Below are 26,338 nucleotides of genomic sequence, written 5' to 3' on the forward strand. Positions count from 1 at the left end.
TTGGGGGCATATAACGGAATCTGACCCCATTAACAATATTGATAATCGTTGTAAGTTTGTAATTAAAGAGTTGTTTTTTCGTTCTATCATGTTTGTTTCTATAAATGTATATTTTTGTGTTCTTCATACTGGTGTGGTCGGTATAATCCCAAAGTACTGAATAATATCCTTAGTAGCCTATAAGGTTTTGAATGTTAGGCTAATGCAGAAAAGGGTGTTTTAACTAGTGTTACAGAACAATTTAATTCATTTACAAACTTTTTATTTCAGGGCTTTCAAATTTTGTACAGTTATAGAGAATTATATGTAGAACTAATAAATACCATTTCCCACGGATAATTTATTCTTATTTTTGGTAGTTATTGAAGATCAAACTCAATTTTTAAAATTTTTTTTCTTTTTTTTATTTGATAAACAGATAAATCAAATGGTTTTTTGCTATTATAATAACTTAAATTTATTTTTTCACAATGAACAATTTAATTATAAACATTTTAAGCCTAAAAACAAATCTGTACAGTAATTAGTTCTGAAGATATGATTTGTCTCTCAAACGCTTGAAAAATCGCACATTTTTAATATGCACAGTTCTTGGAGCATGGCCAGAAAAACGCAAAAATTTTCTTTGCACATGTCAAATTTTGGTCTGGTCCTAAAAGGGTTAAATCTGAGGAGATCCGCCGTATCATTAATTATCGGCTGATCGGCAGTACAAAAATTTTTGATCACTAACACGTGGTTTTGCAGTATTTTATCAATAATAATAATAATTGCAATCTCAAATAATAATATTCCATGTCTTACCCAAAATATGGTTTTTTCTGGGGTTATGTGAAAAACCCATGTCTCGTCACCTGCGACACTGTTTTTAAAAAGTGTATCAACTTCCTCATGATTATCAGACCAAAAACTTTTGAGCACAACCTGCTGTATTTCAGATTTGAAGTGATGTCAATTTGATGAGAGTGGCAGATTATAACGCCAATTTGCTGTGTGTCACCTTCACTTTCCTTGTGATAATTTGCTGAAAGTCAGTTCTTTAGAGTTATTGACTCACCATGTAGTTGTACGCCCCTTGTCACCAGTGGCACGTTGTTGTACCATGTTGCTCATCATTCATTCTGTAGCTGTATTCCCTCGGTATTACTAAAAATTTATTAGATTTGAACGTCTCTGGTGTTATCACCAGAGACAAGTCTGTGTGTATGTCAGGGTTCCAAAATATGTTAAGTAATGATTACAAAATTTAACATCACTCCACACTTTTTATAAAAGGGATATTTAAAGAAAGTCAAACCAAGTGACCACAAGATTAATTTATTAAATGTCACACTCTCAACACATATTATAATTTCACTCACCTTGCAGTGCTTTGATAATTTTAAAAGTCTAAACAATATCCCATCCTTGATTAAATTTCAATATACTATACAACAGTTCATTACTATCCCAGGAGAACTAACACAACCTCCTTGCTTCGAGTCTGGTGAAAGAAGAACGAATCTCCGTATAAAACGACGGATACCGACCGACTCAAAACAATACTCATCCCCTCTCTCGTTCAAATAAGCGTCTTCACGAATAAATATAATTTGATTCTTTCTTATAATTGTCGAAATTTATCACGTTTACTATAATTAATCAATTTAAGTATTTCTATTTTCTTTTTATTATTTTTTCAAAGCTTTTTATTTAAATTTTTAGCAACATGTGCTTTATGACGTCATCAATATACAAGTCATTCATACCACAATTGGCTTTTCTGCGTAATTCTATTTAATGTTTTTGTAAAACACGAATTTTGGTTATGTTTACTTCATTTTAATTACTTCATTTTAATCTTTTCCCGAATAAAGTTCAATAAATTTCTATTTCTTCGTTATTAAATAAATCTCAATTCCGACAACATGTGATTCACTGACGTCACAGTCTGCCGATTCATTGACGTCACAGTCTGCCAATTCCCCGCGAATATTCAAATGTCGTAACCTGTCGTAATGTTGACCTGTTACAAACCCATTCTTCTCATTTTGTGTTCCTCAGTATGTCTGCCTGGGAACCCAACCTGAGCACAATTCGTAAAATTTCTAATGTTTAGAAAAAGTTTTGTGCAATGTTTTTTTTTTACTTGGGGACAGAAATTCCAATTCTAATGATGAAATGGTAAATTGCCGATCTTCATGGATCTTTCCATCAACGACTTTGACCAAATTTTCTGTGATTACTGGTGGCTGGCCCAATCACGATTCATCATGAACATTTTCCCATCCATCTTTGAAAGCTCTTACCCACTTCCGCACTTTGCTGTCATAGCATTAGGGCCATACACTTCACTTGTCTGGTAGACAATAAGAATATCAGCTGCTAGAACATTCCTTGCTCTCAAAAACTGGGTAACTGATCGTAATTCACAATTAATTGTTTTTTAACATCTTAAATTCGCACTGTAAACAGCACTCTGCAATGGTTTTACTGCAAATTGCATCATTTCATATACAAGGGAGTCAGCACACATGCGTATTGCACTGTTAGCTCACTGCTCAAAAAACAGATGACCCTCGTAAATATTTATAAAAAACCGTAAATATGTAATAATAATCTAATTAACAAATTATCTTAATTATGTAAATAATATTTTGATTGCAGTTTCTATTTTCAATGTTTGTTTATGCAATTTCACCAGTCAATAATAAACTTCACAAAATTACTTAGATCAAAAAGATGCAATGGAAATAAAAATAAGTAGTACAAATACTGTGCTACAACAGTTGTTTTAAAATAGTGCTAATTTTTTCCTCCCCTGTTTCAGGCAAGCTGGCATCCGGCTGCAGACTTGTTTGTAATCGGTCGGTACCCAGACCCCAAGTTTGACAACTACGATCCAGAAATGCGCTGTGTAGATATCTTCTCAGCATCGACGGGTAAAGTGTGCTACGAACTGATGGACTCCAGTAAACTGATCACTAGTCTCACTCACTTCAATTCTACTGGCTCCACGTTAGCTACAAGCTCAGGTTAGTTGTGTGTCGATCCAGCAATGCGCTGTATATACAGTATATCTACTCAGCATCGACGGGTAAACTGAGTCCAGTAATCGGATCACCAGTCTCACCCACTTCAGTCACATCCTAACCTTGTAATACCTGAAGATGGATTCTTTGAATCTGAAATGCACGAGGGGGGACCCAAAAGAAACCGGAATATCATTGCCATAAGCGGAGCTTGTGCAATTTGCATTTTTGTCACTAGGCATGTATAGCGCAACTCACGGCCAGTTCAGTGCCGCCTGTATTGTCAATCTGACTTTTTCCATTCATCTGCTGTGATTATTTATGCTGGTGCTGTTTTTTTCTTGTTTCGTTTTTTATGATGGCAAGTTTAAGTGGACAGCGTGCAGCTGTGAAATTTTGTTTTCTACTCAGTAAAAATTCTGCTGAAACTGTTTTAATGTATCAAGATGAGCTATGCGAAAAACTCAAGTGTATGAGTGGTTTGCTCGATTTAAAAATGACGACATGTCGATTGATGACAAACCTTGTTCTGGACGTCTATGAACTACCCAATTTGACAAAAATATTGAAAAAACTCAACAGCTTATGCTCACAGACAATTGATCAAATGTCAGAGATTAGTAGGTTATCTTGGAGCTCGGTTCAGCGAATTTTAACAGAAGATTTGGGAATGAAAAGGGTTGCTGCCAAGTTTGTTCCTTGGGTTCTGTCTAATAATAAAAAAAACATCGAGAAAACGAATGTTTTTGGCTAAAAATGGCATGGTTCCGCTGCCCCACGCACCTTACTTCGCCCTACCTAGTACTGTGTGACTTTTTTCTTATTTCCATGCATGAAAAGAAACCGATTTGACAACATAGAAGAGGTCAAGAAAAAAAACAAGAGAGGAGCTGTCAGCCATTCCTAAAGATGAGTACAAAAAATGTTTCAAACAGTGGAAATACTGGTGGGATGTATTAGTTATAATGGAGAGTATTTTGAAGAGGATACGGTTTTTTTTAAGAGCATTGGGGTTTTTGTTGGGTACCCCCTCGTACATTGTACAAATAAAAAACTACAAAAGTGTTCAAAGGTTTATTCCTGTTACTTATATCAAACCCTTCTACATGAGGCTACATTTCTAACATAAAACAATGATGTTATAAAATAATGATATCACATATATTTTAAATACAAATAAACTAATCACAAAGATAAACGAAAATTAGAAAGATCATACATAATATTAAAATCTGTTAAATATTGAAAGAATTCACTACCTGTCCAATTTTAAAAACAGTTTATTTTTTATTTCTACAACCAATTATAGAAGGTAAATGTTTCATTTGGAGAAAACAATTTGTTACAACTTTTTTTATTCTTTGAAGCAAATAAAACTCATCAAGCACCTTTTTCAGCAAAAATATGATCAGTGTGTGAAATTTGATAGTTTGATTGATATATGATATACGGTATAGTCTTTAGAGAGGCATGATAAGTTGTTGAGATTTTTATAATTGTCAAAGTGTTTAAACAACCGTTATGGCTCTACATTTAACAGAAGGGTTATCGTTTAGGAAAATTGCAGATTATTTTTTATTATTTTTGTGATTGCAATGTTATTATTTTATTCTAATGCTAGCAGTTCCATGTAGCTTGGCACGCATTTGGTAGACTTAGCACTTGTATGAACACTTCTGGTTGGAGTGAATTATTTTTCGACACCAATGTTGAGTTTACCTTGTTGCCACAATCAGTAAAATATGTCAAAAAGCTTACATTTATGACCATTGTAATTTACTCCAATATTAGTACTTTTTTGTGCCATAGTTGATTTTGCCTTGTTTCTCTGATCAAGAATATGTGTGTGTGTGTATATATACATACACTGATGCTGTTTGTGTCAAAATACAACTAAGATAGATTTTATAACAGTCTTTAACCCTCTAAGTGGCAAGCGACGTCTGAGACGTTCTATTTACGCCGCCGTGACGTGGCAAGCGACGTCTTAGAAGTCGCTTCACATTGCCGCCTATTGCTAGGCAACCGATAATTATTTTTACGCCTAGTTTGCACAATTGCGTTCACCACTAAATGTCAAATACATTTCATATAGTATCATCAACATCACGATGAAATAATCAATGGTACTAACTGAAATAATCCTAAGTTTTCTCCCGCGGTCTGTGGCAAAACTAGCTGAGTAGGCCTACGTGACTGTTTCGTTTCTCTTGGCTTGTACATATAGCTATATATTTTCTTTATTATTATAACACTGTCTATCTTTTTGGTTTGTAATAAATTTGGCATTGTTTTTTTACGATCTTGTGTTAGTTTGTTTATTCACTGTTTCCTGGTACCAAATTTCATTTTCAAGTTTGATCACAAACAAAAAACTAAAAATAATAATTTACTGTAATAAACTGATCTGGTAGATCTGTAGAAAAACTCTTTCTCTTCAAAATAAAATATAGTATGCAAAGATTCTACAGCATTTAGGTTGTTTTTTACCAGTTTCAACAAAACAACTTTCTTTTGCTATTTTGCAAAAAAAAATTATTTTTTATTTTTTCATTTATTTTATTTATTTATTTTTTAATTTTCAAACTTTTTCCTTTGATATTTGTAGGTAATTATTGTTTCTACCTTTGGTATATAATGGATTTTCTGTAACTATGTTTTTATTATTTTTTACAAAGTGTCAAAGTTACAATTTTAGTTTGGTCAATCAACATTTTTTGGTTTTTCACAAGATAAGTCCAATTCAGGTTTCAAGAAATCATTTTATTTTGTCATAATATGAAAATTCAACTCTTTCTGAAGAATTCAGTATGCAACATGACTAGGTTAGAGTAAAAAATATATTTTTGGTGAATTTCTAAAAAATACTCTGCAAAGTGGCCAAAAAGAGCTTGCCACTGTGGAAGTTTAGCATTGCCACTTCTAGGGTTAAATTATTTTAAAAATTAGGTAGTAACTTTGTCTTTGATATTTGCATTACAGTACATATTTGATATTTGCTAAAACATTCAGTTAATAGTATATTTTTACTAAAACTTTTGATTTTCATATCTGCATATTTTCTTACTCTGTGCTCAACAGCGGATACAGAAAAGGTTAAAGTAAGAAGTGTTGTTACTATCAAGCTTACTCTATGCTTCATCAAGACTATAAAAATGTAAACAAATTGAAAATAATGGTTAACCCTTTGAGTGCCAAGTATTTATTGAGTAGGTGTACTGAAAAGTGCCAGGTTTTTTTAGTGAGTGCACCTAAAAGTGCCAACCTTTTTGAAGGTATTTTGCAAGGTTTCAGTAAAAATTCACAGTTTGATTATTTAATAAGCTATCAACATTCTGTTTTTGTACATTTTCTTTGAAAACTCTGGGCTAATTAACATACGAGGGCTGTTTTTTAAGTAAGGGCCGTTCTCCCGTACACGGTAGTAGTTCGCGTTCCTGCCGTAACGAGCGTGCGCCCGGCATTCCTAGCGAACAACTTCATGTCAGTTGCAGCTCTGTAGCTAACCTGTATGCATTACTGTGGACCTTTAAAATGTTTAAGATTATCGAATCACCCGCCGCGTGTGAGATTCGGTTAGTGATACGATATTTGACTGCAAGAAACATGTCGGCTGCTGACATTCACTGTCAGCTTTGTGAGGTGTATGGTGCCAAGACAATGAGTGAAGGTAAAGTGCGGAAATGGGTCCAAGAATTTAAAGATGGCTGCGAAAATGTCCACGATGAAGATCGCTCAGGCCGGCCATCTGTGATCACGGGAGATTTGGTTACTGCAGTTGACGCAAAAATTCATGAGGACCGACGGTTCACAATAACCACTCTCTCTATGGAATTTCCTCAAGTGTCCAGGTCAGTACTGTACAAAATTGTGTCAGAAAACCTAAACTTTAAAAAATTGTGCTCAAGATGGGTACCCAAACTCCTCACTGAGGATCACAAAAAAAAGAGATTAAGCAGTTCTTTGACTTTCTTGACCCGCTACGACGAGGAAGGAGACGACATGTTGAGTCGAATTGTCACAAGAGATGAAACATGGGTATCCCATATCACTCCTGAATCAAAGCAACAGTCCATGGAATGGCGGCACACAACGTCTCCAGTCAAAGTCAAAGCCAAGCAAACGCTGTCGCTGCACAAAGTTATGGCAACTGTGTTCTGGGACAGGCGCGGTGTTTTGCTAGTGGACTTTATGCCGCGAGGAATGACGATTAACTCAGAAACCTACTGCGCAACCCTGGCCAGTCTCCGACGCGCCATTCAGAACAAAAGACACGGCATGCTGACAAAGGGAATTCTGCTCCTCCACGACAATGCAAGGCCTCACACCGCTGCTCGGACACAGGAAAATGATCGACTCTTTGGCTGGGAAGTTTTGAATCATCCGCCGTACAGCCCCGACCTTGCTCCGAGCGATTTCCACCTTTTTCGGTACTTGAAAAATCGTCTTGGCGGGAAGCACTACAATGACGACGAAGTCAAGATGGCCGTGAACTCCTGGTTGTCAGAGCAGGCGGCAAATTTCTTTGAAGAGGGATTTCAAAACTTAGTTTTAAGATATGATAAGTGCCTTAACAAACAAGGCAACTATGTAGAAAAATAAAAAAAGTATGTAGATTCTGAAAATAAATGTGTTTTGAAAAAAATAATTGTTGTTTATTAATAAAAAAAAAAAAAAAAAAAAAAAAAAAAAAAAAAAAAAAAAAAAAGGCGGCCCTTACTTAAAAAACAGCCCTCGTAAAATAACAAAGTTACCATAAAATTAAATTTAGAAATATCAAAAATGGACTTACATCAAAAAATTCCAGAATTTATTTAAATTTCATTTTTCAACCTAATTATCATTACCAAAAAAATCATATTGTTTTTTTTCCATATCACTGGAAAGGGTATTCAATTGCCTATAAATCTTGAAAAATGTATACCATTATCTTCAATAATGAGTGAGTTATACAACATTTAAGTAACTAATGTCACACTGTTGCGTTAGCCATATCAACCAAAAATGTTTATATGTGAGTTCTAGATAGCTTTTCGTTAAAGTCAATTGATCGGAAGTATACTATAACAATTTATTTTGGAAAAAACAGTTCTTTACAAACAATTTAATATAATATTAGTTTAAAAATATTAAGTTTTCGATTTGTAGTGATTTTTTTCCCGAACGTCCGGTAAAATCGGACGTTGGCATTCAAAGGGTTAAATTAATTAAACATATTATGGTTGTTCTGTCATAAAACATTGTTTACACAGTAAAGTTTTTATATTTAACAGGCTCTTTTAATTAATAACATTTGTTTGCTGTATTGATTTCTTATGAGATTTTTTTAACTTTAAAGACCAGTGGGGTGTAGCCCAGAGGGATTTTTTAAACAGGAATATGCCTGCCTATATTTTAACCAGGGACTCTAAGAACATCCATGTAAAATTTCATTACAGTTGATCCAGTTTCTACGTGAACTTTAACACATAGTCAGGCACCATTAGATTTTTATACGGGGTGTCTTGTTAAATCTCTGGACAAAGGTATACCACATATTGCTCAGGTCAAGACAAACATATGTCACCATATGAACATGGGTCTCTGATGCTTAGTTTCTCTTCTATCTGTCTGTATGTGTTTTTAGAAAAAAATTAATGTCTTAAAAACCAATCAATTTAATTATAATGTGGTTAAAATGTTTATGATAACAAGGCCAATTACCGAAGACAAGACATGGCCCACATTGAGGTTCTTAGAGAATAGCCAACAACTCAAACACTCAATAAACGCCAGCTGTTTTTAAGATATTCAAAGTTTATAAGTTCTTTTGCCGCCATTTTGAAAATACCAAAGATAATTAATTTCATTATATTTTCGATAATTGGCCTTGTTATCATAAATATTTTTACCAAATTTGGTATAATTAAACTTATTAGTTTTTAAGATATTAATTTTTTTCTAAAATCACATACATACAGACAGATGGGAAACTAAACATCAGAGACCCATGTTCTTATGGTAAAATATGTTTTTCTTGACCTGAGCAAAAATATGGTATACCTTTGTCCAATATAGATATAAAAAGATTACGGTAGTGAAATATAATATGAGAGTAGTATATTTATTAGTCCAGTCTGTCACAAAACAACTATACAATCCTTAATGATATTAACAGTTAATTTTCTTTCCTTTAGGAGATTTATATTAAAATCTAATTATAAAAGCAATATTTTTCATACAAAACGTTTAAAACTGCCAAATTGTAATTTACTAAATACATGCATGTTAAGGTGACATGCCAGCACCACACATGAATGAAGTGAATACTCTAAATACTCTCAGAGAGTAATAAAATGACCAGAACATGAATTCTCATTTCAATATTACTTACTTTCCACAAACTTAGTACAAAAAAATTGAATCTATCACACATTACGATTATATTATTATATTTTTAAGAACTTTACAAAACTCAGTGGCTCAAATTAACGTATAAATTATTATTAAATACTTAGCAAAATTAAATATTGTCTGTCATTAGGGCCTTATCAATTGCTTGCTGAAAATACACATGTAAAAGCAATGTATTTCATTTCTTAAATTATTACTAACTGAATAATAATAACTGTCCAGTGAATTTCTTGTTAGTTGCTCTCATAGCTTAAATTTTTTTCGTAAAGGCTAGAACTAACAAGAAGTTTTGATGAATATTAAATAAGTTCTCGATTGTTTGTTTCAGGAAGAAAAATAAATCTTTGGCAGTACGGAAAAACGTAAGGATGTAAACTAACGTATGGCATCTCATATTCTATGAGTGTGGGATGAAAGGAAAGAGGTAAGATCGCTTCTCGGTAGCCTAACTAGGCCTGGTCTGTGGTGGAAGGGGGGAGCACACCACATTGTGGGGGGGGAGGTTTATGGAATAAATCTAAACATAAATAAATTAAATAGGTCTCATTTAAAGTAAAACATTTAACTGCTGTATCTCAAACTAGTTAAGATTGTTATAATTCTTTTAATTTTGTAGGAGGTTCTGTTCCCCTAATCCCCCCCCCCCATTTATGCCACTGTCACAAGATATCAGTTATTGGTTTGACTCACTGCGGACAGTCTCACTCTGCCGCAGTCAATGTGTTAACCCCCTCCTTCCCTTGCAGGCTTACCAAAGGACTGTGTAGATTGTAGATATAGTATGTCTTAATTGGCTGAGCGTTAGCGAAGCCTATCACTTAAGTGGCAGGGATAATTTCATTGCTGTTGATGTGTCTGTCTGTCTCCACGATATCTTAAAAATAAACTGACCTATAGACTTTAAATTTTGCATAAACCCTCATTTCTATATAAGCAACACTGAGTTCATGTCACTCCATGTGATTTGGCTGGGCGTTAGCTAATACTTTTATATTGGTCTTATGGGTAACCATGATGGCAAGGTAAAAACAGGAGGATAAATAAATTTGAGAACAAACTCAGTACAATCGTATGAGATTTTTGGAGTGGAAATCAATGTTAAATAAAAGTCGATGACAAGATTTATTTCAGCACACTCTTACATTGTAGTATCCCTTGTAGTTGGTCGAGCAAAACCAACAGAAGTCTCATGAAGCAATTTTCGCATGTATGAAAGGGGAAAGTGGTCAGATTCAAATTTCAATCAATTTTTACCCCCACACTGTATTTGACATGGTTTAGTTCAAAATACAAAGCTCAAATTATTTGTGGAAGTTCCTCTTCAATTTTAATTTTGTTCTTCAAAGATTAAAACACAGCAGGAATAATAAATTAACAGAGATTATTAAAATGCATGTAGATTTACTTTTAGTTGTCTCCTTTTCTAAAATATTTGTGGAAGCAAATTTAAACAGATCTAAAAATCAAAAGTAATATATCAGTATATGTGTTGGCACTGGTTCACTACTTCATTCTTGCTTCACAAATAATTTACGTAAATAACAAATAAGCCAATATGACGGTTTCTCTAGTCACACCCTTAATCTCTGACTCACTGCTGTTTACAGCGTTTCAAATCCAATTCTACAATCTTTTGGTAATCACTGAATATTTAATCACTTCAACAAAATTAGTTTGAAAGTATTAAAGGTAATTGAAGTACAAGGGGCTTGGACTAAAACTACAGTTGAACACACGTCAGTTCTCCTTCTCAGCCATTTCTCTCTACTAAGTTCTGGTTACTCCCTAATCATGAAAACATGTGTAAAAATTAAATTTTCATCTTACATAATTCATGTCTTAAAATTTTATCAAGTATAGAGATCTCCCGCAAGTTTCTCAAACAAACTAATAGAAAAAGTACAAGTTACATGTAAAAGTACATGTAAAAAAGTATACTTTTTAATAAAAAAAAGTGATGCAATCCACTTGAATGATTCGATTGGCCATCTAGTTTTAAAAGGTTAATAACATCACATTACTGGCCTATAGTTATTCAGTAATATTTCTGCAGTGTTAACCCTCTACCATACAAGAGGCTCAAATTGACTCACTGGCCAAACACCGCCTCCCATATAAGTGATATGAATTGGTCCGCCATTCATAACAACGCAATATGTTAGTTCCTCGACAAGTGCTGCACTCTAGGTGTGATGATAACGGGAACTATTTTGACTAGTTTGTAGTTGCATAACATTTCACTGCTCTTTAAAAAAAAATTTTCTTGCTTGTTGACGTTTCTGCTTGTGGTTGTCTGCTGCTATATTTTACTATCGTCGCTAACATGGTGAGTTCAAGTTGTGATATTAGTTGCTGGAAATAGATCATGAATTAGACATTCGGCATCGACATAAGTCAATGTTTATAAATATGCTGTTGTAAAATTGTTTTACTTTGTATTTTTGCCACATGTTAACATTAAAAATTAAACAATTACTTCACAAATAAAGATGAAAAAACTAAAAATATTTCACTTATCAATAATAAATTTATAATATATTTATAAATAATAAATACCTTTAAAACACATTGTGTTACTTTAGACAGTGTTAAGTTTTGAAGGCAGGTTTCTAAGCTTTAAAATAGTACTAAAAACATAGCTTTTAGCTTAAAGACAACTTTTGTATGAAGTAAACAGTTAACCACTGCACTTTTTGCTTGAGTGGCCGGATAAATAGTTTTCACTATAGGCGCATCGAGAAACTTGATGTGCATGGGAGAGGGTTAATTTTTTAATAACAATTAATTTGGTTACTCTATATATCTGTTTTTTACGTGCAGTTATAAAAAACCTTTATGATTTATTGATGGAATAGAAGCGTTCAATTTTAATTATGCTTAAAGATACTTCAGTTTAAGGTGTATGTTAAAAAGAAAAAAGTTAACAAACTAATTTGAATCTGTAGAAAGTTACATAAATAATTAAGCTAGAGTAAGAGTTAATCTGACTTATTAGTCTATTTTGCCTTATCATTGATTGAAGAAACTTGAGTTAAAGTAGTAATTTTCTGTAATCATGTGTGTGTGTTTTTCCAGAGTACAAAAAAGCCACAAATCACAAATGAATGAAATTCATAATGGGTAGAAAGATCTTCTGCAACTGTTCTTCAAAGTTTAAAATTGTATAGAAAATATATTTGTATTGTATTGTATATTAGTTTTAGGATTTCTGGTTAAGTTTAAAATGGTTTATGTAATCCTGACAAAAGCAGCTAATTTAATAAATTTCATCTAACAATAGGAAGTGTAAATAAAGAATACGTTGTATATGTAATGGTACAAACTAAACCGAAATTTATCTGTGCTCTACCATAGTTTCATAGTAAACTCTTAATTATCTGCTATTGACCAGCGTGGATACTACGGATAAGGGAATTTTCATAGATAATACATAAGATTGTCAATAGTAAGAGAAAAATAATAACCAACAGTGGCTACATGCATAAACTGTCTCAGTTTGTGTTTTTATACAGGGTGTAACAAAAAGGTTGGGCAGGCTATGCATTTTCAGATTTTATGTTTGATTCTAAGCTAAAAATTAAGAATAAGTTTCTTCCAATTTTTGACTTTGTTTTGCAGCTATACACTATTTTTTTGTTTTTTTTTTTTTATTAAAATAATGTTATCTTTACGATTGTTACAAAACTTGGTAAACGGGTCCATGTCAGAAGGTATTATATCTGAAAAAATATTTTTGAATTAATTTGAATATTTTCAAAATGGCAGGAATTTAATTTTTGTTTGATGAAATATTTTATTTATTAAACCACTGTTTTTATCAAAATTTTATGATACAAAACAGTTTTAAAATAAGTATAGTGTATTCTTTAATTATTTCTGAATATTTTTAAGAAGACAAAATATGTAGTAAACTTAATTAAATTAATTTTTCCAAGGTAGTTTAAAAACTGTTCACTGTTCAGTCTTTACTGTGGATACCACACATAATCCGCAAGATGGATAATCTGTAACACGGGTAAACCGCGTATATAGAATTGAGAATTTACTGTGTCCTGTATTGTTTAATTAATTGTATTTTAAAGGTATGTTAATTACATATACGAATTTTCTGATTAAACAAGGCGTATTTAATAGGATTTAATCATTTTTGTGAAAATGTATTTATTTTTTTATTTAAACATTTTATTATTAAGTATACTACTGTATTTCACTACATAAAAATCTCATATAATTTAAATTTAATGTTTAAATTAAAAAGTTAAATTAGTGCTTATTAATTTCAGTGCTTGTTAATGACATTTTACCCTTTATAGATTAAAAGTATATTAGCCTTTTTCAAACTTGTATATGATATCAATATATACTTTGTTAATGGAAAAATAAACAACTATTTTATGTACAAACTATACCCACTTTTGAAATTATTTAATACTGATACATACAGTATTGTAGTATAACTCATGAAACTATTAAAGAAGCCTGAAAACAGTCACAAATTTAATATTCCCTTTGGATTAAAATCCATTTTTTAGAAACAATTTATTTACATAATTTAGTAGAAATCTTTGTAATTAATACTCTTGAAGAATGCTCTCAAACTTGTTACAGAATAGCCTGTTTCACTTCTATTAATTTTCTCTATTTAATTGTGTCTTATAAACAAAATTAACTTTTTATTTAAAAAATTTAAGCAGCGGATTTAAGGGCTGAGTTAAAAAATTTTTGACCCTGTATAATAAAGTAATGTACTAGCAACAAATAAGGTAATTTAGTGATATGGTTTGTATACGTCATGATTAAAAAAAAAAATACTATCTTGATGCTAAAAAGTGTGACAAGAAAGGATCTTATTGTTACTATGAAACTAATTTTTACATTTATTTCACAATTTTGAGTAAGTCTAATTTGAGTTTTAACCCTAGAACTGGCATGCAATCGAACATGTGTCTTGAGTGAGCTATCTGCACAGGAAAGACATCAAGTCAGGATAGCTGTGTGGTCTAATGCGCCACTCTCAGATGCGGAAGTTAGCCTTCGGAGTCTTGGGTTCGATTCCCACTCCTGACGTCAGGGATCTTTGCAGTCTAGTATATACGAGGTCTGACCAAAAAGTATCTGACCGCCGACCAGTAGGCGGCCGCGGCGTAACCAACCGGCTCAAACCGGTTATTGGAGGGGAGAGGCAAGACTACTCCTTCCCATATTAGGCATTGAATACGATCCAGTCACTCAATGAGTCACAGCGCTCTGTTCCGTACAGTACTGCCATGTGTGTGCGTCGCATTTCAATATGACTGAACGTGTTGAGCAGCTGCATTTGCATTAAATTTTGCCAAAAACTTGGCCATTCAGCATCAGAGACAATTACTATGATACGGAAAGTTTATGGTGACATGTCTATGGGCGATACACAAATAAAAGATGGTTTAGGCGGTTTTAAAAATGGCCGCATATCAGTGGAGAGTGATGACCGATCTGGCAGGGTTTAACACTGAAAATGTTGAACGTGTTCATGTAGCAATTAATGAAAACCGTCAATTGACTGTCTGAGAGCTGGAAAAAGATTTAGGAATACCAAAATCGTCAGTTTGTAACAATTTACATGAAGATTTAAAAATGAACTGTGTTTCGGCAAAATATGCCATGACTGGATCCTGCACCACGACAACGCGCCAGCTCATTCCTCAAATCTTATTCAGCGTTTTTTGGTCAAACACGACATCAACCAACTACAACAGCCTCCCTACAGTCCTGACATAGCTCCTTGTGACTTCTGGCTATTTCCTAAATTAAAAATTCCTTCGAAAGGAAAAATATTTGACAATGTTGAACAAATAAAACAAAATGCGACGTAGGACCTGTTAGCCATTCCGCAAAATGAATTTAAGGAGTGTTTCCGGAAGTGGGAGGAGCGTTGGAATAAGGTAGTGGCTTGTGGAGGGTAGTACTTTGAAGGGGACCAGATTGCCGTTGCCGCCAAGGAACGTCAGTTCATGCCAGACGTCAAGGTCGGATTTTGGACACACCTCATACACTTTTGAGAGAGTCTCTGGTCTGTGGTAAATCCAGTGGGAGAAATCCGGTGGGAGAGCCCACCTTCTAAATTAATGGTTGTTGTATTGGGTGAAAGTTAATGGGATCTGTTTTGTTCATATACAAATGTACCAGACACAAAAAACCAGTTTTGCATTTTTGTCTTACATAATAATAGATTTTAAGAGTTAAAAAAACCATTTATACTACAAAACACCCAAATCATAATAAGTCTGTACTCCCGGTGGGAAAAAAATGAGTTGTAAATTACGACTTGCCAGTTTTAGGGTTAAGGTTCTCGAAACATTTTGAAATGCAATGTTTTTAAAAACAACACAGTCAAAAAATATAGCTACAGCACTTGCTACGGTATGATTCAGAAAATATAAGAATGATTATTTTAGACTAGATGAATGACAGTAATAGAGGTTAAAAAATCGTTCAGTAACGTACGTACATGATATTATCTCATATGATATTGCATATCAGGTTTTAAAAAAGACTGCTAAATACTGCATATGGTATAAAGTGCACTAGCTACTTTTGTTAGTCAACTTTATGTTACAGTTGATAATTCAAATTTTGATTGAGTGGTCATTTTTACTGTCATTGTTACAAGGAATTAAATGATATTAACATAAATATTGATTCAGAGGAATAATGCTACGCTTGTTGGAAAACAAACATTTTGTTACCAAGCCTTTTAGCCCAGAAACAGTGAACTTTTTAAAACCAATCTAAGCCTCAAATTTAATTAATTATTATTTCCAACCCTACATTTTAGTTAATTTATTATTTTTACAGACAGTAAAAACAGTTTACAATACGTCATTTTTTTGTCTTTAGGGTTACATGTTATATTGTTAGTGCCTTAAGTAGTGTTTGTTTTTTCACTACTCTTTTTTACTTACCAAACAACATGTTTATCAATCAAGTGAGAAGCTAGGTTAAAAGCAGGCAGCACTTACAGGATACAGTCTAATCCAATTTCAATAACAATAGTTGGTATTACTACATTTTATTGATGTTAATAAGTTTTAGTCATTAATTTAATAAAGGCTGTGTTAATATTCCATTGGGATAGTCTATAATTGTTTTGTTTTGATATTTGTGTTTGGTAAGGAATTACTACTGTATTCATGTTAAGGTATAATTTTTACTTAAGCTCTTTGTATACTATTTGTTTACTTTTGTACTTAAATAAAGTATTTTATATATTTTGTTGTAAATTGACTAAACCTCTAGAATATAATTCACTCATTTGTCTATATTCTTTTCAGTTCCAGTGGTATACATTTGTTCCTTGAACAATATCCAATGTACATATGTACACGAGGTGATGTATAAAAAAACAAACTGAGAGCGTGGTATTATTTAAGTAGAGTTCTCCCACTAGATGGAGTTAGTATTTCCCAAAACAGCTGTTCAGATGGCATCGATTTGTTTATAATGTAAATAAAATTGTAAATAAAAATTGCCATTGGAAGGTTACCAATTTTAAAACAGGCTTTTATGGGATGCTGTAAGTTACACACAAATTGTCCAGTGGTTTGGATGTTTTAAAAATAAATTTTTAACTGCTCTAGAAAGGGTTTTCTTGTTTGTTTTTAGGGCAAAACACACTAAGGTTATCATTCCCACGAGCAAAAATTGACACTACTCCTAGAATGGCAGTGTCAATGTAGTTGCTAGATGAATATGAGCTAAAAAGGTAATTGATAACACTCAAAAAATTTCATATTTAATGGGTTCCTTCCAAAAAAAAATGTAGTAATATACAGGGTGAGGCAAACCACTTATCCGCAATAACGAGCAGCTGAACCGAGAAACCTATCTACTTCATTTTAACGAAAACCCCATATTACAAACCCACAAAGTTTAGGAATATAATTTTTAACATCCAAAATTATACCAAAATGGCACTTTAGGGAGGGGAGATTAAAAGTAATTTATTAAAGACTTTAAAAGGTAAAGGTAGGTCAAGCCAGATCTCATTTTAAAAGTATTGCCTTAAAATTAAAAAAATTTAGTTAATTTTTCTTTGTGTATACAGAGTGGTATGGTTTTAGTTTTCTTTTTTTACTGTTAACTTGATAAAAATTTCAGCAAATCCAAATTTGTATCCCAGGTTACCAAAGAAGTATTCTTTTAAAAAATGTTACAATTGTCACTTTTCAGCACATTGCCAATGTTTTAAATATTTGCAAATCTAGGATATTTCAAACTCGTTAATCCATAAAATTCAAATAGCAAGGTACGACTTTCATTACACTTATAAATAGCTCTTTAACAACAAAAATGTTTTGTATATAAAGTTTGGCTTTTATCTGGGATGGTTGAGTAATGGCACTAAAATATACTAATTTTCATAACATTATGTTACCATCCAAGATAACGCCAAACTTTAAATTTAAAAAATATTTGTTATTTAAGGGAGCTATTGGCAGGTGTTATGTTGACTTGTATCAATGGTCGAGGAGTTGTGTCCACTGTTATGTTGGCTTGTATCAATGGTTGGGGAGTTGTGTCCAATGTTATGTTGGCTTGTATCAATGGTCAGGGAGTTGTGTGTCCACTGTTATGTTAGCTTGTATCAATTATCTGTGAGTTGTCTGTCCACTGTTATGTTGGCTTGTATCAATGATCAGAGAGTTGTGTGTCCACTGTTATGTTAGCTTGTATCAATTATCTGGGAGTTGTCTGTCCACTGTTATGTTGGCTTGTATCAATGATCAGAGAGTTGTGTGTCCACTGTTATGTTAGCTTGTATCAATTATCTGGGAGTTGTCTGTCCACTGTTATGTTGGCTTGTATCAATGATCAGAGAGTTGTGTGTCCACTGTTATGTTAGCTAGTATCAATTATCTGGGAGTTGTCTGTCCACTGTTGTGTTGGCTTGTATCAATGGTCGGGGAGTTGTGTGTCCACTGTTATGTTAGCTTGTATCAATTATCTGGGAGTTGTCTGTCCACTGTTGTGTTGGCTTGTATCAATGGTCGGGGAGTTGTGTGTCCACTGTTATGTTAGCTTGTATCAATTATCTGGGAGTTGTCTGTCCACTGTTATGTTGGCTTGTATCAATGGTTGGGGAGTTGTGTCCAATATTATGTTGGCTTGTATTAATGGTCGGGAAGTTGTGTGTCCACTGTTATGTTAGCTTGTATCAATTATCTGTGAGTTGTCTGTCCACTGTTATGTTGGCTTGTATCAATGATCAGAGAGTTGTGTGTCCACTGTTATGTTAGCTTGTATCAATTATCTGGGAGTTGTCTGTCCACTGTTATGTTGGCTTGTATCAATGATCAGAGAGTTGTGTGTCCACTGATATGTTAGCTTGTATCAATGATTGGGGAGTTATGTGTCCACTATTATGTTGGCTTGTATCAATGATCGGGGAGTTGTGTGTCCACTGATATGTTGGCTTGTATCAATGATCGGGGAGTTATGTGTCCACTGTTGTTGGCTTGTATCAATGATCGGGAAGTTGCGTGTCCACTGTTATATTGGCTTGTATCAATGATCCGAGAGTTGTGAGTCCACTGGATCATGCTTCTGGAATTGGTTATGAGAATGTGCCTTGGCTTATGACTGCGACTTAGTACCACATATTTAGGAGTTGTCCAATTTTAACTTCTCACCTAAAATAAATCCTTCTGCAAAACAGTAATCATATATTTAAGTTTATTACCAAAATCTGATGTAACGACCACTTTCACAAACCATTAGGAGAATGTTTCTCAAAAGTTACAGAGTAATAATGGATTTTGTGTTATGTTGATATTTTTGCAGATTGTTGTAACTGATCCCTAGTACATCTCGTAGGAAAACATGAAGTACCTTTCCCATTTCTTGAAAGCTGTTAGTTATTGAATGAGCTTGCATTGCTAATTTCACTTGGATTGGGGTGATAATTGGATTTTTTTATTAGTATATGAACATTAGCTATAATGACAGAGTCACAGAATAAGAAGACTTTATTCATGAACACAGAGCACATAAATTATATAAAAATTGTTTACAGAGTCAAGAAAATTTAAAATGTACAGTTCAGTTAAGCAACAAAATTAATCATCGTGTAGAGAACTACAAGTCTGTTAGAGGTCCACAGGGGATGTTCTTCAATTCAACAACACACAAATGATGTAGAATAATTTTTATTTCAGCAGACATGTGTTAAGGCATCATCTCATTTTGTGTAACCTTTGGCTATTTCTGGGTTTGACAGCAGGTTGAGGAACTTTGTCTTGAAATATAAGGATTTTTCAAACGTGATCAAATAATACGTTGGCAGTGTGAAATTTGAAGCTTGATAGATATGACATGTCCTTACAAAGAACTTCTGGTTATAGAGTACAAGCATAAGTGGGACATCTGAAATGCACTGGCAAACCAGTGTTAGCACCTTCAGTTCTTTACTTATCTGTAGATAACTGTCTGTTATGTCAATTTCAACAAGCACTCTTTCTTCTGGTAAATAAGAACATGCTCCGGGTTTGTTGTTGATGAGTTGCCCAACACTGCAGATATGATTCAAAGAGGGCATAATATACAACCTTTGCTGGTAGTACCTATGGATTTTGTACTCTTAATAACATAGAGTCTACCATTTAATTTACTGCATAATCCATATTAGTTTCTCGTCAGTGGTCATTTCTCATCTTACTATAATTACAGCTTAAGTTATTTTCTGTAAATTGTGTTTCCACATATTGTTTCCTGTTACTGAGATAAGAGGTAAACCAACTGAGTTCTTTTTTGTTTATACCTAATTCTTTCAGTTTATCTAATAACAATTTGTGAGACACACTATCAAAAGCTCGTGATAGGTCAAGAAATATCCCTACCACTTTTTCCTGCATCGACTGAATTGATTATGTTTTCAATAAACTCAATCCCAGCTGTAATAGTGGATTTGCCCGGCAAAAACCCATGTTATTCTTTATCTGTTAATCTATTGAACTCTAAATATTTTAGAAGTTGGTTGTAGACAATACGTTCAAAGATTTTTGAGAAAGAAGACAGAATCGACACTGGCCTATAACAGGAGACATCCCTTGTATTACCTTTTTTAAAAACTGGTATAACTTTAGAAATTTTTAGTTTTATGGAAAATTACCTGATATAAGAGAAGAGTTTATTAAGTGTGTTAAAGGCTTTTTGAGAAATCTTAAAGAATTTTTAATAACTCTTATGGGAATTTCATCAACTCCGGCAGAATATTTATTTTCAAAGGAGAGAACAACCTTTTCTACTTCTTTTTCAGTAACGGAACTAAATAAAAATGTTTTACTTGTATTTTGATTAAAGTTTTGTTTTACTTTACTGTTTGTTCGAGGATCTATGTGTGGTACTATTTGTTCATCTACCACGTTTGTGAAAAAGTTATTGAAAAATTCACTAATCTGCATTGGATTATTGATCTTTAACTCCAGATTGTGTAATGTAATATTGGTTGCTGATTTTTGTGGTTCTCTCAATTTTGAATTAATTATGTTCCAAGTTGTTTTAGATTTATTTGAAGACTAAAATTTTTTAGTCATAAGTTTTTTTTTGCGTATTTATAATGTTTTGATTTAAAGATTTCTTTTTTTCATCAATAATTGGTTTTAAACTGATATTTTTGGAAGATCTAAAGATTTTTTCTAGTTCAACTAGTTCATTTTGTTTATTTTTTAGCTCACTAGTTATCCATTTTTGGGTTCTTATCTTCATTTATAGGCTATAACTGTGGCAGTATTGTTTAGCCGTTAACACTACTGAAAAACAAACCAAGTTTTTTCACTGAGAGAGAGTGCAGCATCATCAGCGTATATTAGCATTATGTTGTTATATTCATGCAGATATTCTGGAAGGTCCTTTGTGTATAGAATAAAAAGTTGAGACCCAACACCGAGTCTTGTGGACAACCTCATATTACTAGTCTTGATCTTACTCCTTGCATTACTCCTTTATCAGTCTGAATATACCTGCAATACAGGAATTCTCATTGCAAGTTCTTTGGCAAATTTATTAATTTTTCCTAAGCCTCAACTTATGATGGTTGCAGTTAGGAAGAATCTTCATTGGTGACCAGCAATCAATTGATTTGGAGCCAGGCATAGGTAAAAACACAGCAGATTTTCAACATAACTATGGCCAATACATTTAGTAGAGTACAGATAATATGAGATTTTTCTTTACTTTGTAACATATAATCACCCTTCAAACAATCCTTACTAAGAACAATAATTCTTACTAAACAAAGAGCAGAGAGTTCACATACTATTAGTGATGTCTACACACTCAATGTTTACTGTTTGCTGGACAAATTTGACATCTATCTCATTAGAACTGTTGGCCGCTGACAATACAGACAGATTGTCTGCTTGGCATGTCGTGATTTATTGCCATATATCAAGTTATAGTGGTTAGTTTGGTAAATAGTACTGTCCGCTTCCCTCCGTTGGACCTGCCTGCATTCTGTCACTGACAGTCAGTGTATAGACCATCTGTCAAGAATGGTATTTATCATATGCCATTGACACAACGTACCTTTAAAGTGGTCATACTCGCTTATGCTGTGAGGGATTCCATTGAAACTAGTACCATTAGAATTGCAATAAAATTCTTCAAATAATTGAGTCTAGTACATTTGTTATAACTATACTAGAGTTTTTGTTATTTGGGTTTAAGGGCAAAAGGTATTCTTCATTTTTAGCTTACAATCACACATAGAATTTAAAAATACAAAGACAGCCCAACTTTGTTGTTTACGTCCTGTTTATAATATAAAAAACTCTTTTCATAAAGTTAATTATATTCCATAACTATAATGCTAAATTAATATAATATGCTAAAAAAATTAAGTTTGGGATTTCAGGTGCTATACCCCAAAATGTTAAATTGAAAATTTTAAATTATTTGGCAAAAATTTCAGTAACTGGTGGGATTGGAATCACTGATCCTACTATTCTAGGAACAGAGATCCAATTTTGCATTGTGTAAATCAATAGAGGAAATTTTCATAAGAAAGAAATTAATCAATATTTTGGCAGAGGCAAAAATAGAAAGTATCAAAAGGGATAAATATATGGATGATAATGTTTTCTCAGATCATATTTCTTCTAGCTTGATACACATAACTTCATCAGAAATAACTATTATATCATTGTCAGACAACTAAATAAAGAGACAAAAGTAGCCACTTTAATTGTCTGGTTTAAGATTTATTAATGTGTCTGATGGTTAGTTTTAAGTGTTCAAGCTAAGAAAAATATGATCCCATACAACTCTCATTTTAACCTCCACCAAACCTAGCGCAACTATCTGCCAATTTCTTCTTGCAGGTAATTTCTCTATATTTCAGAAAAAAACAGGTTGTAAGCTTATACAATGAAAACTGGCTCCTGGACACTACAATGATGTATTGCAGTGCCCTGTCGATCTACAGTTGAGCTATTATTTGTGGCTGATTAAAATCAAGGTCAGATAATTTCCTGCATTCCAACAGTCAGTTCAATTCTAAAGTACCAATTTATGAAAATCCATCTTTTTGTCTTTTTGCCACAACTTACGAATTACTAATGTGATGAGTAAACTATTTTACTTATACTACAGCGGCGAGCGTACTGAAACAACTATAGTGAGTTAAATTCGTATTAGTAACAACTTCTTACAGTGTTTATTTTAATATTTTAGTGAATTTAGACACTACGTTTTCTATAGTAAATATGGTAAAATTAAAATTCTTCGCTAAAATATTATAGAATACAAAAATAAAATTTATAAATTTTTAATTGTTGTTTATACAATACACATTAAGTTAAAATGTTTCGTTTCTTATTAGGATAGCTTTACCGTTCACACACATACTTTCAACAGAATAATACAGAGTTACAATATTGAAAAATCGTTTTCAAGCATTTTTAATTCAGTTTATAGGTTATGTCTGTAATTAATCAAAAAAGTTAAAACCATCCTATAAAACCTTACATTTCATTACCTACTTAGTCCATTCAGAATAAATTATTCTCCATTGTGTATCAAATCTACAGATATAATTTAGAATTCTACATTAGATATCATACTAGGAGTACCACAATGACTTAGAAATACGAGGTCCAATCAAAAAGTATCCGACCTCGTCGTGTATCGCGGCTTCTGCTGCCAATAATGAGATAAGATTTGTTGCGACAATAGTTCCTACTATGATAAGGAAAGGTACAAAGTCTTATCTTGATCCCCCGACTGGTTCGCCGGAGACGGGTCAGTATGTACTGATAAGTCAAGTGCGCGTATCGGTTTTCTCTAACTGTGAAGATGACGGAAAAAGTGGAACAACGTTATTGCATTAAATTTTGCGTGAAACTCGGAGAAAAACAAAGTGAGACCATTCGGAAAATTCAGCTAGCATTCGAAAATGAGGCAATGAGTGTTACGCAGATTAAAGAGTGGTATAACCGTTTCAAAAGTGGTCGAACCTCGGCAGAAAGTGACGCGCGTTCGGGCCGACCAAAAACAAGTCGAACTCCGGAAATCATCGAGAAAGCAAAAGTTTTGATCTGTGAAAATCGTCGAATGACTGTGGAGGAAGTAAGTACTGAGTTAGATGTCAGTTTCGGATCAGCTGAAGCAATTTTAACGGATGACTTGGGATTGCGCCGGGTAGCCGCAAAATTTGTGCCAAAATTGCTGACAGACGAGCAGAAGCAACGGCGATTGGATGTTGCCGAGGACATGCTGCAATGTTGTGAGGATGATGCGGACTTTATGACATCGATAATAACTGGAGACGAAAGTTGGGTCTATGGATATGACCCTGAGACCAAATTTCAGTCATCACAATGGCAGTCTCCCCAGGATCCTCGGCCAAAAAAAGAAAGGCAAGTTCGAAGCAATGTCAAAGTGATGCTTACTGTTTTTTTCGACCACCGTGGAGTTGTGCACCATGAATATGCCCCTGAGGGTCAAACTGTGAATGCACAGTACTATTTAAGTGTCCAACGTCGTCTCCGAGATGCGATTCGCCGCAAAAGACCTGACTTGTGGGCGTCTCAAAATTGGCGGCTACACCACGACAATGCGCCAGCTCATTCAAACTTTTTTGGCGAAACACGGCACTCTGCAAGTTCCTCAGCCTCCGTACTCTCCAGATATGGCTCCATGCGATTTTTGGCTCTTCCCCCACCTCAAAAAACCATTGAAAGGCACCAGATTTGAAAGTCGGGTAATTCTAAGCAATATATGGGTCAACCTCGATTTTTCTCATATTACAATATAATGTTCCAATAGTCCAATTAGAAAAGGAAATGAGTAGAATTTCTTGCCGGAAAGCAGTTATAGGGAGCAGGCAACCGCCAGACGGTCATATATTGCTTAGAGTTACCTATTAGTGATCAGGGGCACTGACGTGATCTGGGCTTCAAATTTGGAACTACTCGAGTTAATTTTTTTTCTAAAAGAGCAAGCAGCGCGAAGCGCTGCGCAGCGGGCAGGCATCGTGCGTGATCCTTTTTTTTATTAAAAATTTCTGATAAATTGTTTATTACATATTACAATATAATGTAGGTAATGTATGTAAAACAATTTTAAACACATAATTACATGCTGGAAAGCAAAGTAAACCAATAATCCGCCCAATACAAAATCTCCGTAAAAATCTGGTAAAGGAATCTGTGTCATTCCTTTGGCCTGAATCAATTCAGTATATACGAAGATCACGCACGATGCTTGCCCGCTGCGCTGCGCTTCGCGCTGCTTGCTCTTTTAGAAAAAAAATTAACTCGAGTAGTTCCAAATTTGAAGCCCAGATCACGTCAGTGCCCCTGATCACTAATAGGTAATTCTCGCGGTTACCTGCTCCCTATAACTGCTTTCCAGCAAGAAATTCTAGTCATTTCCTTTTCTAATTGACTATTGGAACATTATATTGTAATATGAGTTGCCTGCTCCCTATAACTGCTTTCCGGCAAGAAATTCTATTCATTTCCTTTTCTAATTGACTATTGGAACATTATATTGTAATATGAGAAAAATCGAGGTTGACCCATATATTGCTTAGAATTACCGAAAGTCGAGAAGCAATTATGAAAAAAACGACGGCTGATCTCATGGCGATGCCGAAAAGTGATTTTCAAGACTGCTTCCAGAAGTGGAAACGTCGCTGGAATCGTTGTGTTGCTTCTCAGGGTGCTTATTTTGAAGAAAATTAACGCCAGCTTTTTTCAGGTAACTTCAGTTTTACGTTGCACCAAAAGGTAGGATACTTTTTGATTGGACCTCGTACATCATTGACATGTAAAATAGTAGTAGGTAAAATACATCAGTGCACATTAACCTTACTGAACCTGTCTACAGTAAAACAAAAGATAGATTATGAGATAATTAGAGGAAGGACTGGTACATGTATCGTCTGTGCGTGCGCTTGCGTGTGTGTGTACTACCCTGCCATTTTATGCCTATTTATTTTTCATACTACTTTATGCAACAAATATTTGTACTGAAAACTACATACACTGTATGGATCAAGAAAATACAGTTTAGATTAATAATTCTACAGTATAATAATAAATTCTAAATCAATATAAACCATCATAAAAACATAAACAGAAATTAAGTTAATTATTAAATGTTATAACCAATCAGCTGATATTGGATCGGTTAGTGGATTGAGAATAACCACGTGAGCAACATCAGTAGTAATCAGCTGTTTTAAAACAAAAATATTCCCATAAGATCAATATTAGAATTTTGTAGCCCATGGGCAAATCCCTTTTTTTGGATTGATGTATTAAAAACTCACAAAAGTAAGATTTAGAGTGTAAGAGCTTTCAGTGTTTATGAAATACTAGTCCTAAATACTTGAAATCGCGGACAAAAGTCAAGAAATTCTTTTAATAATGTTGATTTTGTAATATTTACGC

General features: G+C 33.6%; 1 protein-coding gene across 2 annotated transcripts in view; it reads left to right on the top strand.

Moving 5' to 3' along the window:
- Positions 1-13,011, top strand: part of LOC124364607 (DNA damage-binding protein 2-like) — a 46,487-nt gene extending 33,476 nt beyond the window's left edge. For both annotated transcript variants that reach the window (XM_046820208.1, XM_046820209.1), the window contains exons 8-10: positions 2,810-3,014; positions 9,733-9,828; positions 12,480-13,011. In XM_046820208.1, the coding sequence (XP_046676164.1) occupies positions 2,810-3,014; positions 9,733-9,770 (243 nt within the window). In that variant the 3' untranslated portion in view covers positions 9,771-9,828; positions 12,480-13,011. The remainder of the gene's footprint in view (positions 1-2,809; positions 3,015-9,732; positions 9,829-12,479) is intronic.
- The last annotated feature ends 13,327 nt before the right edge of the window (positions 13,012-26,338 follow it).

Source organism: Homalodisca vitripennis, chromosome 6 (genome assembly GCF_021130785.1).
Source record: "Homalodisca vitripennis isolate AUS2020 chromosome 6, UT_GWSS_2.1, whole genome shotgun sequence".
Lineage (NCBI taxonomy): Eukaryota > Metazoa > Arthropoda > Insecta > Hemiptera > Cicadellidae > Homalodisca > Homalodisca vitripennis.